This window comes from Toxotes jaculatrix, chromosome 10 (assembly GCF_017976425.1).
Source record: "Toxotes jaculatrix isolate fToxJac2 chromosome 10, fToxJac2.pri, whole genome shotgun sequence".
Classification (NCBI taxonomy): Eukaryota; Metazoa; Chordata; class Actinopteri; family Toxotidae; genus Toxotes; species Toxotes jaculatrix.
In genome coordinates, this window is record NC_054403.1 from 6,340,335 (window position 1) to 6,355,765 (window position 15,431).

At 41.6% G+C, this 15,431-nt stretch overlaps 1 protein-coding gene across 2 annotated transcripts; it reads right to left on the reverse strand.

The window, feature by feature from the left end:
* Window positions 1-671: 671 nt before the first annotated feature.
* LOC121188424 (long-chain-fatty-acid--CoA ligase 1-like) lies at window positions 672-15,407 on the reverse strand. Of its 2 annotated transcripts, none has more exons than XM_041048182.1 (21): window positions 15,344-15,407; window positions 10,064-10,497; window positions 9,162-9,276; window positions 8,793-8,857; window positions 7,333-7,434; window positions 6,973-7,072; window positions 6,691-6,866; window positions 6,249-6,281; window positions 6,084-6,135; window positions 5,863-5,936; window positions 4,961-5,038; window positions 4,694-4,828; window positions 4,465-4,599; window positions 3,849-3,944; window positions 3,553-3,625; window positions 3,358-3,446; window positions 3,148-3,264; window positions 2,806-2,949; window positions 2,495-2,599; window positions 2,069-2,140; window positions 672-1,904 (listed from the first exon to the last, which is right to left on the reverse strand). In XM_041048182.1, exons 2-21 carry the CDS (start codon window positions 10,256-10,258, stop codon window positions 1,764-1,766), a joined length of 2,097 nt encoding a protein of 698 aa, XP_040904116.1. In that variant the 5' UTR covers window positions 10,259-10,497; window positions 15,344-15,407; the 3' UTR covers window positions 672-1,763. The 2 variants fall into 2 exon arrangements, with proteins under 2 accessions (XP_040904116.1, XP_040904115.1); XM_041048181.1 differs by lacking the exon at window positions 15,344-15,407 and adding an exon at window positions 12,677-12,858.
* Window positions 15,408-15,431: the final 24 nt, after the last annotated feature.

Sequence of the window (15,431 nt, forward strand, 5' to 3'; positions counted from 1 at the left end):
CAACCACAGAATCCTGCGGTTCCACTTCCTGCTCCATCATTTCACTGCTCCTAAACTCTCACATCTCACCTGGCTTCAGTCAAACGATTCATCCGCTCACCCGTTACAACTCACATCAAACTCATGTCTGACTATCAACCAGTCTCCATTGACTTCTGAGCCGCTACCAGTCTGTTAGAAAGCCTGTGTTCAGTCTTTATATGTACAGCTCCTTCAAGGTGTGTCTGTGTGCTGGACCTCACCTCTGCAGCTTTTTCAATCTGTTTCTGTAAAGTCTGTGAGATCAGGGGTCACTCAGCAACCCGCGGCTCCAGAGCCGCATGTGGCTCCCTGTGACTTTGGAAAATAAAGAATAAGGATTTAATTTAAATGTATTTTTATTTTAGTTCGTTCGTTGTTTTAAATGTAATTCTAAATTTGATAATTATGGTGACCTTGTAACATTAAAATAAAACGTTTTTATTTTTTTTGTCGCTCCATATATGCGTCACAAACGCCGCTGTGCTGTGGCAACCCTGCTGCGGTTGTTGAATTTGTCAATATTAAAATGCAAAAAAAAAAAATAGATATTTTAGTTTGTAAACTGCAGTGAAAATAAGATAACATGACTCCTCAAAATTACACTACATAATGTTTATATGGGTTCCACAGAGACAATGAAGCAAAAGACACGAGATCACACAATTTTTTAATTAAACTTTTACAAAACAAATCTGAGATGACAGTAAAACAGTTATAGCAAGACCACAGTCAAAAGTACTTCCATGAAATTAAAACCATAAACATTAAACAGGATTTCATTACGGTTGCAAACAGTGTTATTCTGTAAATGTGTCTTTTCACCCTAATATAAAATAATAATTTAAGAGAATTGATTCTTTCAAATCTCCTGTGTCCCTGTTACCATCATAAATAAATTAAAACACTGACACAGTTTCCTTATGTCCTGAGTGGTCTTTAGTACCTGAATTCCCCGTGTACAGCTAGCTTTGTTTGGGTAATCTTGAATATGGCTCACTCTGCTGGTTCCTAGGTTCCTAATTGGACCCAAGCTCATTCATAAAAAAAGCTCTAAGGACCCAACAAAAACAAAAAAACAACTTCAACTGAACAAACTCAACAATCACAGTAAAACAAAATTATATCTGACAAAAACAAAAATCTCATCAAAGACACTGAAATGTTTTGGGTTATAAAAGTTGTCAGTATGGCCCTAAGTGAACCCATTTCAATGGTCCAAGTCTTCCCTCTTCATCCTTAAAGTTAACAAGTGTGTGACTTTGTGTGTGCAGGTTCTACTGTAGTACATGACGGAGAATTTCTGAGATATCTGATGCTACGGAGGCGAACCTTATTGAAGATAATATAACAAAATAGATGATTAGAATCAACACGTTATCACAGAATTTGTGCTGTAAATAGCTTCTGCCAAAGTATTTCTATTTATTTTAAACCTAAAATCTACTCTGGACCCTCAGGTCTTATTTTCTGTGCCACAGATCCTACAGGTCAACTGATTTTGTTCTAAATGCTCTGAATCAAGCTCCATTAAAAGCTACATCACCTCCTGTTCTAGTGTTACTGTTCATGGGGACCAAACAGGTTGATGATTCTTTTGGTCCGAGAGGACTCCTTCATTTGCTTCCCAGTGTTTGTGGTTTAGCTTGTACTCCTCTCCCTGTTTCTTCATTTTCTCTTCATCTAAAACACACTTTGGTAGAGCCTTTGTGTCTGTTCTTGCACTTTGCTCTTGCCCTCTTTTTCTACATTTGGATCCCAGTATACAGCTCATCTATCTGGGCTCTGAAGTGTTGGCGCATTTCGTTCCTCTTGGCCTTCAATGTTGGAGTGAGCAGGCCGTTCTCGATTGAGAACAGTTCAGTGTGGATGTGGATGGCCTTCACCTAAAGGACGTACAGGAGTTGGCAGATTGAGTTACAGGGAATAACAGTAATGTTTCACTTCTAGAAAAAAAAGCACCTCATGTCTGAACAAAGTTTGTAAGAATGCTCCAGACCCACTTAGTGGCATAAGGAAAAGACATTTCAATTACAAATGAGTGCTGTACCTGCTCAAAGGACTTGAGGCCTCCTTCCTTGCCCAGCCGCAGCATGTCCTCCAAGATGGCTGCTTTGACTTCCTGTGCAGTGAGATAAAGAAAGACACCTCAGAATGATGATATCAAAAGTCCTTTGAATTCAAACACGGTACATGGGCTACAAATTAAAATGGGCATTTGGGCCGACTCATGTACAACAGGAAGAAGTACAGTGAAATCCATTACATCCCCACAAACTGCCACTGCCACAGTATTTGTGGCAGAGTTGTTCTATATTTGATTGAATTTTACAGTACTGGACCCTTACTAAGACCCACTGCTGTTTACAAATAGACTGATTGATCAACTTTAATATCCTACAGTGTGGGTGCAGGATACTATATGTATGCAGTCTGAATCCATCATATGCTGGATCTAAACTCTACAAAGTATTACCGCTCTGCCACACAGTTCCTTGTAGCTGCCCTCCAGTCCCAGGGTCCTCTTGGCCCAGCCAGACAGGAAGTCAGGGTCAGGGACCACCACTGCTACCAGACATGCCTGGAGACAAACACAATACATTTAAGTTTAATACAGTGGGATTTTTTTTTTTTGGAATGACTGAGCCTCTGTTTTACAAAGTGTTGTTAGGCCTGTTTCATGATGTAATGCACCTATCCCACTGAAAACAGAGGTCAGAAGAAGCCAGGAGTAACTTTGTGAGCCTTAAACAGGGAAGTATTCCACACAGAATTTCTTCCACATACCTGCAGGCTGTCTCCGTGTACAAAGACCTGTGCCACTGCATCACTCCTCGTGTAGATATTCTCTATCTTTTCAGGAGCAATGTACTCCCCCTGCGCCAGCTTAAAGATGTGCTTCTTCCTGTCCACGATCTTCAGCGTCCCATTCTGAGCACACACATGCACACAGAATTAATGTCCATCTGCATTAAATACATCTACAGGCTGTAAGAGACACAGAATGTTATGAATCTAGATAATGTAATGAACTTTGGTTGAAATAACGATGGATGAAGATATGTTGAACAAAGTGAGGATGATGTTAAAAAAAATGTGTGAGGATAAACCTAAGATACATGAACCCACCGGAAGCCATTTTCCAATGTCTCCGGTGTGAACCCATCCATCTGCATCAATAGTCTCTGCTGTCTTCTCTGGGTCCTTCAGGTAGCCCTGGAACACGTTGCTACCCTTCACACACACCTAGAAACCAACATACACACCGTTATGAATGACATCCATTATCACAAATATGTACAAGTCATCTGCGATGACGCGTTTGTCTTCGTGTGTCACCTCGCCCTCTCCGTTTACAGCCAGGTAGTTCATCTCAGGCACATCCACCAGTTTAACTGAGTTACAGGGCAGAGGAGCTCCAACGTGACCTGGTGACATGAGGTCGGGTTTAGTTCTCGTAAAGCTGAGTAATCTGTCAATTCATCACTTTTACAAGGCTACATGCCATGGTTTACAAAGAAAAAAAACTCTTACCTGCACTCCAGTCCCCGGGCATGGTCAGCGTACACCCAGCAGTACACTCAGTTTGTCCATAGCCTTCATAGAACTGAGACAGTGGACAAAATAGAATTATTATTATTATAATTGTTATTGCTGCTGCTACTACAAACAGAAGATTATGCGATGTAGAACCGATCAGAAACAGATGGAACAATTTCTACATATTGCCATCTGTGATACATTACAGAATTCCAGGGAAGGTGACAGAAAGAGAGAGGATAACATGTGAAACAAGGGCTAAACTCAGCCTGAGTGTGTGTGTATGTTACCTGACAGCCTATTGCAGCTCTGAGGAAAGTGAGGACAGCAGGAGAGATGGGAGCAGCTCCTGTTATCATGAGACGAACACGGCCCCCGAGGCTGGCCTGTAGAGGGCAGCACACTGCTTTAATACTCTCTTAAACAAATTCATGTGCTAAGAGAAAAATCAGTCAACCAGATATTGTCAACCCTAAAATGCTGAAAGCTCCTAGTTAGCATTAGCTGTCCAGCCTATAAGAGACAAACAAAGTAGAATCTGTACTATTCTGCTGACTCCCAGGGCTTCACCTGTCATTATCAGAGGTTATGTCTGGTCAAAAAAACAGACATCGAAGATCATTAGGCTGAGTCATTTTTCAGTCTGTTCCTTTTGTAGTTGCAGCCATTAATTCACTATGACAGAGCAAGAACCAGCCCACCAGCTCAATGTTTGACTAAAAATAGCCTTTTTGTACGAACATTGTGCAAAAAACTAAAATTCAAATTAACTTAATAAATTAAATACGTCACCCCCGCCCCCCCCCCCCCCCCCCCTCCTCTAAAAATCATTCCTGGACATGTAGCTCTCAACTGTACAGTGAGATAGGAATATATAGAGGTTTTAACTGTGCTGGTTGTGTGTACCTGGACCTTCCTGAAGATAAGTCGATCCCAGATAGTGTCTCTCCTCACGATGCCTTTCATCATCTCTGCCTCCTTCCTCCTGTAGGCAAATCCCAGCAGCCACCGCTTCCACGAGCTGTTGGCCTGCCCGAAGATCTACAGAAATACGCCGACACACAAAACACACCTTAATTATTAAGGAGCAGCATCAGCGTCATCGTCATCTTCATTTAGGTCTATGACCGCCTACCTTATCATACATTCTGTTCAGGAGTCTGGGCACCACCGGGAACACAGTAGGTTTCAGTGTGTTCAGGTCATCTGCCAGCCAGCGAATATCTCCCTGGAAAAAGCCAATCCTGGCTCCATGCACTAACATCACTCCCTGTCCGCAATATTAGAGACGCAGAGGGGAAAAGTTAAGAGTGTGTAATTAAAGAGAGGTCCACACACAGGGTTTGTAGGGATTCTGATTGATCGCTAACAAAGGGTGACAAAGGGAACTAAGGGGACATACCTGCACTACTCTCTCAAACATATGAGCCAAGGGCAGGAAGGAAATGTGGACATCACTGGAACTTAATGGAGAGCAAAGCTAAAACACACACACGGACAACAACACGCAGACACACAGGTGTACAAACACATGAATGGACATGACCCAGACAAACAGTCAGGGAAACACACATGTAGACAGACAGGGAGAGAAAGTCGTCCATTAGTGTCTGTACCTCCACCACCCTCTCAAACATGTGGGCCAGAGGCAGAAAAGACAGCATGACATCTTCTGAGGTGGTCTGACCATATGACTGGAGAGAAGAAGACAGAGTTTATAAAAGCCCCTCACTGTTTCATGCTTCTGCATGTGTCGAAACAACAGGCGGGATAAAAGGCATCAGACAACGGATTAAGAGCTCTCTGTCTCTGTTCCCTTCTGTCCTTGCTTTTCCCTTCCTTCCTCTCTACTCCTTCATGCATTATTGAAGTTTGTCTCTGTATTTTTACTTTTAAGGACAGTCAAGTTGCTGTAACCTCGTCCATTCCTCTTATGTTCCTGAGTCACTCCTGGCTTAATTTAACCACATCTGTCAAATAAAAAAGTACCCAACTTTAACCTCATGGGCCACAGTAGCTAGCAGAGCACTATCACATTAGGGGGTGTGTGTTTAAATATCAGTCGCCACAAATATTTAAACAATATATTTCTAAAACAATGTGGTTTCTCCCCAAGTCTCCACCTCCTGATCTGACAAGGAAAGTGAGGGAAGACAGAAAGTAGGAAGTGGAGAAGAAAAGAAGGAGGTCGGGAAGGAAAGGAGGAGGTAGAGGAAAGGGACCTACCTCTTACTTTGAATTAAACTGCTTTAAAAATGATTTTAACCGCTGTTTCACAGCATATATACTACATTAGACCCTCACCTCTGTCATCTTGATGAAGGCTGAGCAGTTGGACACAATATTACCATGTGTCAACATAGCTCCCTTTGGATTTCCTGAAAGTACACACACACACACACACACACACACACATTTAGAGGGAGAGTGTACCGGTATATATAGATATTAATTAATATCTAGAAAATATATTTTTAGGTATTTATGGAGATTATATTGGGTGCAAGTCAGCGTGTGTGTCACACCTGTTGTTCCACTGGTGAAGCAGATGACTGCCAGGTCCTCAGGCTGCGGAGGCTGGAGGGATGGGGTCATCAACGGTCAAACAGTGCCATATAATGCACTATATAATTGTCTATTGACAAATATTGACCAGTAAGAGGTGATTTAACAGGCCACTGTTTACTTACCGCTGGTTGTTGATGGTTGGCCTTCCCGATAGCCTGCATAACAAAAAATGCTCATTAATTAAGTCGACATGGATGGAATGGACAGAATAATAAAGTCACATCTGAAAGAAGCCAATACAAAAAGAAAACTAATTTTAAAAAAGCACGGACATAGGAAATAGCATAAAATAAAATGACAACAAAGCAATACAACAAAACAAAGTACATACAAAAGACAGTGACAAGAAAAACTAGACCAATAACACAAAGAGAGTTAGATTAAAAAAAAATAAAAGTTTATAACAACATAACCAAAGACAGCAAGCAAACAACAACAACACAGAACATTTCCAAATGAAAAACAGAACAACAAAACAACGAAATGACTGAACATTAAAAAGGCAAAGAACTGATTAAGCAATAAAAGAAAGCTAAAGCTTGGGGACCAAAGTTTCCTGCTGACCTCCATCTCCTGCAGGCTGAGGATGTGGATTCCAGCCTGTCGCCCCTCGTTGACCAGCTCAGCACTGGGGGTCTCCATTAGAACAATGGTTTTCACAGAGTGCTTCCTGTCCTTCACACACTCCAGTACCAGGTTGACCTTATCTACCGTGTCACATACTACAGTGGAGATGGAAGCTGCAGAAACATCAAACATACCAAGCAGGTCACCGGCAGCACGTCACTAACACAGACACAGACAAAGAAGGAAACTGAAGTGTGTGTATTTGTTGCTGTGGTTTACCTTTGTCTATGATGTAGGCGATGGCTTCTGCTCCCAGTGTGTCGTACAGAGGGACGGACACCAGAGAATAAGTGTAACATGCCAGCTCGCTTATGGTCCACTAAAAACACACGCACACACACACAAATAAACATCACAGGATGATGCATGTACTCATTCACATTAACAGATAAAACACTGATATGATGACAAGTAGACTCAATATGCACTTCTGTGGTGAAATGATGCAAATATTACCGGGCAAATGTCAGGACTGATGGCATTTTTTTGGGGGCCAAATATCCAAAGACATTATAGGTACTGGTTAAACTGAATGACTGAGAATGACTTTGAGGCTTTAAAATGTGTGTGTGTCTGCACCTCAGGTCTGTTCTGAGAGAAGATGCCGATGTAGGGGTCGGAGGTCTTGGAGTGTCCTTTGTGAAGAAACGCTGAACCCAGATTCTCTGTTCGCTCCACAACCTAACACACACACACACACACACACACAGACACACACCAACTGTTAATGCTGTGCCAGCAAACAGCTACATAAACTGGGCTTTGTTTGACTTCATAATCTCATTATAAATCAAAGATAAGATCACAAGGGATGTAAAATGTTTTTTGATTATGGCAATAATGAATATTACTAATATTAACTTGCTGTAACTATCACAGCCTAAAAGTTATTGGATAGTAGTTTCACAGCAGTTAAGTGGTGTAAATCAGCCAATAACACGTCAGCACAATGTTTTCGCTCTTAGAGCTGGAAGGTTTCTTTAATATTTCACCATCAATGTTCAAGCTGCATTAATGTTTTACCATCAGTGACAGACAAGAGGCAAACAGTCTCTTTCCTGTTCAAATGCTGTGGTGCCCTTATTAATTAGAAAGTAACTTCAAATATGTCATGGTTATTGTTATGTCATTATAACCTCATGGATGGTAATGTAATGAATCTCACACAAGAAGTAATTAAGTGATATCTAACTGTTTAACTGCTTACCAAAAGTTGGGAGACTCACAAGAGACAGGTTTATAAAAGAAGGTGGAGCAGAGGTTCAGATATTTTGACCTTTAGTTCCAAGTATGTGTCAAATTCCAAAGACACAAGATCCTCCATTTTTTTAATGAGACTCTGCCACGTAAACGTCCATGTCGTTTAAACTTCACACCCCTGGTTTGTAATGCAGGCTCTCTTTTATAAATTTGTTGTTTCCAAGGTGAAGACTTGACAGATCCTCCAGGGCTGAGGAAGACATTATAAAACTGCGTTCACAGGCTGAGTAGTTCTCCTCCTGAAGAGTTAACTCGACTGAAATTGGCGAAATGCCTCTTTTATTATTATTTCAATGCAAGAGGAAATACATGTTATTAGATAAGCCACTTTAGAAACAAAATTCAAATATAAATACAGAGTATAACAGCTGTATTGGTGGTATTGGTAGACCCCACCTGGGTCTACCAATACCACCAATACAGATGTTTTCACATCTGAACTCTAGACGATGTCTAGAGAATCAGGTCTGGACATTGTCTGGAGTTACCCTGTTACACATGAGGCACACAACAGGCGCCTTCACACCCACCTAAACGCCATCAACACTCCCACTCGCTCGCTGTGAATTCTCCTGACGGTGACCTGCTCTATTCACACATCAGCTCAGTCGGACCTTACACAGACTTTGTACCAGCTGGCAGGGTAAAGACCGGTTTAATGTCCGGTCCAACTCATTCAGACATTAATGCTTGTGCAGCCTGTAGCTTGTAGCTGCACTGCTGTCCAGCTGGAGGCCATAATGTTTTTTATAAGGTGAGCTGCTGATACTGACTCTTACCTCTCTGTAGGACATCCATTCATAGGGCTGTTTTGGTTTCCTGGAGCCCAGACAGGGGCCATTATCTGGAGGATGAAAGGAGAGCAACAGAGGAAGGAGTGAGAATAGAAGAAAGAAGAATTTTAAGCAAACAGTGTTGTTTATATCTTAATAGACCTTCTTATCACACATACATACTATACCTTCCAACTGTAAATATTTTTGGAAAAGCACATATGGTTTGGGGCAGGAGTAAAACTACAATGTTTACTGTAAAGGAAAGATGCTGCGAGGTAAAGAGTGATGTTCTAGCAAAAAATGTAAACCGGTTTAAGTAAAAAGAAATCTACTAAAAATATATACACTGGTAATATATTATTTGTGACTTACTGGAGATTCGGGCCCCTCTGAGGAAGAACTCATACATTGTCCTGGCGTCATTGTATAAATGCGTCAAGTGATCGCCTTCGTTCTGAAGAACCGATCTGCGCGCCAAATCTCCGCCCTGAGAGAAGAAACAAACTTATGATGGTTCCTACAGTAATTCCAACATCAGATTCAGTCTCTTGACCTTTGCTTGGATATTTATTGTATTTACAGTTACAGTCTGGTTGACTGTGAATGAAAACCCTTTATTTTCTACTTTATTTTACTACTGTATGATACCTAGGAACTGGATATGGAAAACTTTGCTGTTGCAGAACGGAGGTCCTAAAGAAGATAGGAAAAAAGACAGGCTACCGTGCTGTGAAAATGAAATAGGCAAGTTAAGCCGGCTTTGCAGAATACAGACTCATTCACTGTATTATTTTTTGTGTTATTTGCAAGTAAAATATTAGCTGCATCCTGTGTGATTTGCTTCTTTGTAGCAAACTGAAAAAGAGGGCTCGCCCTGCTTTTGAAGGTGAATTATGATTAATACCTGCTGGTTTTAAGTCTAAATCCTATTGCACCAGTTTGTTTGTAGTAGTTTGCTTGGAGCTTTTGACAGTTCAGAGTGGCAATTACTTATCATTACCTCTTTGACTTATTTCTGCTGCACTCCACCCTTGTTTCATCAAGAGCCTAACAAGTTAGGTCAGGGTTGTGCCTGTGGATGCATTTGTTGCTAAATCAAGCCATAACATGAAATTTGAAAGTTTATGTAAAGTAATTTTCAAATTGAAAATTAGAAAATGACTCACGCCTGGATCTGCACCTGAACAGCGAGTGTTGCTTTTGTGAGTATAGAGATCTAAACCAGCAAAATTTCAAATGCTAAACTCTAACAGGTATTTGGGCGTAAAACTCACCGGAACCTCCACTGACTGTAAGCGGAGGTCACAGACTGATGGGAGGGCCTTGGGTCGTGTTGCCAGGTAATAGGTTGTTGCGACAGCCACCGCCCCCATGCTAACTAACATGGGGGTAGAGACACTCTTCATGTACTGACCGACATCATCCAGATCTGGCAACCTCAGCTTCTGCAAGAACTCCTGGCTCAGCATGATGCTGCTGATGAGGCAAAAGGCGTGTGTGTGTTTGTGGAGAGAGGACCTGTTTGTGTGTATCTGTGGAGTAGTAAAGTTGTGTGTTAGACGAATGTGAGGCTGCAATGGTGGTCAGAGGGTGTGTTTGATAACAGGAAGCGCTCTCTCCAGGCCCCGAGGTGAGTTATGAGTCACAACGAACGCCCTGAGGTGAAGTTAAGGGTGTGTGTGTTGGTGGGTACAAGCCAGGAGAGGGCCTAGAGTGAGCAAGAGAAGACAAATCATTCATTTGTTCAACAACATGACTAGGAGTCTATGATAAGCTAGAGGCTCTACAAGGCTGTACTTAAACTTGCTTTGAGCTAAATGCTAACATGCTGATGTTATGTAATATTTACCTGATTTACCACTGGTTTAATTTAGCCTGTTGCTAGCTGCATTTTAACATCTGTAGCTTAACAGTCTAAAACTCAGCTTCTTTGCTTCATCCGGACTCCGTGGGTGCAGGTTGATTAGATCTCATTTAAAGTGGCGCCTCCCTCATCACAGTTTCATTGACATTGCCTTTTACCAAATACACAGGGCTCCTTTTCAAAACAGTAAGAAAAGCAAGGGCAAAAACAGAAATGCAGATAATAGGTTTTCAGAACCTTTAAGGTATGCATGGTCAGAGGAACCAGCAGAAATCAAAACGGTCAGGATAAGCTGTAAACGACAAGAGTGTAGGCCGTGTGAGTCTGTGGTTTGAAATGAAATGCTATACATGTTGCCGGCAGGTGCAGGGGGCCATGACAGGACCTGTTCTTTACTGGTGCACTGCAGCAGACACCCAGGGTGACACAACATATTCATTTATATTTACAATAGCTAATAGCTGTTTAGGTCTGAGTTCTTAACACGGTGCTACAGAGCTCACGGAGTGTGAATACATTAATACTTTCTTTGGTTACTTGACACAAAAAGCATTTGCAATGTTTTTTTTTCTTAATTCTTAAATCCACCGTTCACTCAAGGTCAACCACCAGCAAAACTGTGTTTCTCAGGCAAAACATGGTTTCAAGTGTTAAGCACAGAGAACCCAGGCACTTATTACTGCTGTAGAAAAATGACAGGGGAACTTGTTCAGCTGGTGCTCACACTGCATCACAATTAGATCACATATCATATATTTAACAGATTCTCTCTGAACAAGTTTAGCAGGTGGCATATGTAAGGTTCCCATGGTGTGTGTGTTAGTTTCTGTTTAACAGGCGGGGAGTGCAGTTCTCAGAGTTGTGACAGACACACACACACATGCACACAAACACACACGAGTGAGGTGACTGACTAGAGGAGCTGTTTAAGAATAAACAGATTAGAAGGTGAGGACACAGGGACAAGTCCGCCTCTGTGTGAGCCCTGGGTGAGGGTGATGACCTTAGGCCAAGATTCCAGGTTAGAGACACAAACTGAGGGACAACACTGGTCACATCAAGGCCAGGTCCTACTAATGGCCTTGATGTGATACAAAAATGTATGAATTTAAAAACAAATCAGGATTCGTTAGCAAGCAGGTCTGACACACTGCAGCACCAGTTCCAATCATTCCCCACTTCACTGGACTGAACACTGACTGATGATGAATGTTTGCCTGTTAAAAGCATGGAGGGACCACTTAGATTCACATAAACCTGCTCTACCTATAATACATCTAAAAAGTAACCAGTCGTGAGTCATATCACTAGAGAACCAGCCCAGTAATGTCCGTTTAAAGCCATAAAGTTTCCTGATATTACCAAACATTAGCCTACTGGTCATAGCAAACCTGGTAAGGCTGTAGCATCAAACCCGTGTGTGTAGTGAAGTGGACACAACTATGTTTTTAAATAGTGAATCAATCACATCTTTATGAACAAAGTTCCGCTTTACGTTCTTTCATTTCTTCATATTGTGCCATTTGGGATCATAATAAAGGCTGACTCTGCTTAAAATCCTACTTTCTAGTTTCGAATCCCTATTTTCACTTTTGAAAGGTTACATGTCAAAAACAGCATACCTTACATGCAGCACATTACAACACAACTCATAGGTGCTGTATTTCACAGCACAGGATTCATTCAAGAAATTTCATAGCATTCCACAACAAATCAGCATATACAGCCTATAACTGATGGGCAAATGTTATCATTTTGGTTTTAGGGAATTAGGAAAAGTCATCACAGTCAGATTTGTTCGATTGTATGTAACTGCCTTAAATCCCCTCTTCCACAGTCACTGATAACTGTACATTTACCATAAAAACCTTTACAAGACAAGGTCTGGTATCTACAGCTTTCAACAAACTGTACACAGAGGGATGACAGGTAAACAATCTCCATTTTCTATCAGCACAATACTGCAATGTCTATATGCCTGTGTATGTTTCTCCATATGTCCCAGAATATCTTCTCCACTCACCTGTAGCAGGAAGCAGCCAGGTGAGACAGTGGCTTTCCTTTCACAGCTGTACATCCAACAACAGCCGCCCTCAGTGAATGCTGTGTTTGCTGCAGCAACAGCAACCGCCACACACTCTGCTCTCATGAGGAGGATGCCCTGATATACCACTGGGACAAAACACTCACACGGATACTGTTGCAAGGTGATGTGTAACCTCCGCTAATCTACCAATCAAAGGTCAGACTGCCTCCAGGGAGGGCTCTGATTGGATAGTTGTGCCAAGACGGTCAGTCTGATTGACTCAGAGACTTGATGTAAATAATCAATAAACTTGTCCACAGACGAGATCAATGAGATAGTAAAGGTCGGGCGAGCAAGTTATTGTGAGTTTGGGATTTTTCTAATTGCACATTCAAACATAGAACATCATTAAAAGCACAAACCCACAGTATGCATCAACACGCCCTGTGTGTGTCATTACACATCCATATCATCTGTCTTAGATTCTACAATGAATGAATAGAAATGCATCTTCCCAACCAAGTGCCTTGCAAAAGCCAACAGGCTCAAGCAGTCGCTTGGTCCCCTCACCTCTCCCCCAGTGACCTTTGACCCCTGTGTGGTCAGCTGAGATGATTAGACAGAGTGAGATAAAAGCTGATCAAAGGAAAAACTACACAACAGAGAGGAAGATGTCCCACTGACTCACTGAGCGGTAGCATACACTTTTGTGTCTTTCATACTGGGTCTGTGTTTATAGTTTAAGAGTCTATTCATTAATTGCTTCATTTATAAACTGTCCCAAAATATTGAAAAATATAACTTCATTTATCTGAAGGTCCCTTTTCAACTTTCTTGCTATGTCTGAGTGACGGTCCAGACTTCAAAAGATATTCAGCTTAATGTCAGATAAAAAAAGAAAAAAGAAAAAAATTAACAGCAAATCCTCACAGTTGAGAAACTGGGAGCAGGAATATGTTCACATGTACAATCACACTGCATTAAGAGTTTGTCGCAGACTACGGAAGAACAGCTGGACATGTGTCTAACCAGATGTGGATGTAAATGTACACAGATTTACTCCTGTTTCCTGTACAATCATATTCATATCTCAACTCAATCAGTCACTGACAGATAACCTTAACACAATCAGCAGAGTGAGTGAAAGTGAGAGACCAAGGAAAAAAAACGCACAGTTAACTTGCCTGTTGCACTTACAATGTCTTACACTAGGCTGGATTATGAACCAGGCAAAAGGGCAAACTGCCCCAGGGGCATTTAAGATCGTGGGTCGATTGAGTCTCTAAATGTTGTGGTTGAGAATTGAGAATTTCTTTGGTTATATGTCAAAATCTAGTGTATCCCTTCTGACGGGGCCTACTCAGCAACTTAATGCCCATGCATGTACACCAGCATGCACTGGTTGACCTGCTCCAAACTGAAGGTCAAGTAAGCTTATACCCCATGGACACCCAGAGGAACACACATCAGTCTTATACAGGAATACGCACATATTAGGATTGCTGCAAACATTCGTTTTTATAAAATATTCTTCAGCTATATTGTCCATGCATGTTTTCCTTTATGATGGATGATTTTTTTTCAGTGCCTGAGGTAGCTGTGAAGCATTTAATCGCTTTAATCTAGCGGGTACTCCACCTACGCTTATCGAGGCTGAGCGCCCCGGCGTATATAACGAGCGCTGCCGAAGAGAGAGACAGAGAGAGGGTGGGGGACAGAACTATACAATGAGGGAGGGGGGAGGGGGGTGTCCAACCAATGAAAGCAGGGTTGGGTTCGTGGATGTCAGCCAATCAGGGACAAGTCACCTTTCACCTCAAAACATGCAGTGTGCTCCATACATCCATGCCTAGAGCTCTAAAGGTATCATTCAGACTGTGTTCACCTGCCTCACGTCCGTCTCACACACACACACACGGTCACCATATGCAGGTGTGTGTGAATATGGTCGTTAATCTGTAACACATCACTAATAGACTTTAAACAAAAGCGACCTCAGAGCTGGACATTGAACAATCTTTTACAACAGTAATTCTTGAAACACAAAACTTCCTCCTTCCATTCAACAGCCGTGACTGGACCTAAAGGTCATTAAGGGAACAGTTACAACACCAAGGGATAAGTTATGTTCATACCAACTCCATTCAAATCAAAAAGTTTACTAAAGTTTTTCAAACACATTCATAGAGAAATCTTTAACTGGACAGGAGCCATTTTCACATAAATCTAGCACTTTGTATCAGTTCAGCCTCTATTAACAATTACAATGAGTTAACCGTGCAGACCTCACGGTGTAATGCATTGTACCGTGAGTACGAGAAACAGTATTAAACGCTCAGTATTTACGTACAAGCCGTCGGGTATACTAATTAATGTTAGCACCGAATTTAAAAAGTACATAAGACAAAACAATTAGGAAAATGTCCCAGATTTTTCTGTCACGCATAGCCGTGTTTTTGAGTTCACGAGATAGCATTAAACTGCTGCCTTTGAATGGAGCTCTGCCTGAACTCTCTCTCAGCACCACTTGCCATTATTTTTGTACGCTAGATCTGTACATATCTGTTTTGTACGCAGTGTAAAACAATTAAAGCTATTAATTTAGTTCAACATTAATAAACAAAACAAAAAAAAAAAGAAATAATAAACTTGTGAACTTCCCACCTGTTCGCGGCAGTGTCCTCCGCCTTCTTGTTGCTGACCACGCGCACCTTATTGTAGAGTTAAAAATACAATTTCCGGATTGAATGTT

Coding starts and splice junctions, on each gene's coding strand:
- LOC121188424 (XM_041048182.1), bottom strand. CDS start 10,258: ATGCTGAGCCAGGAGTTCTTGCAGAAGCTGAGGTTGCCAGATCTGGAT. Junction 9,277..10,063: donor TACAGTCAGTGGAGGTTCCG/GTGAGTTTTACG, acceptor TTCTTCTCTCAG/GGCGGAGATTTGGCGCGCAG. Junction 4,829..4,960: donor TGTTTGAGAGAGTAGTGCAG/GTATGTCCCCTT, acceptor TATTGCGGACAG/GGAGTGATGTTAGTGCATGG.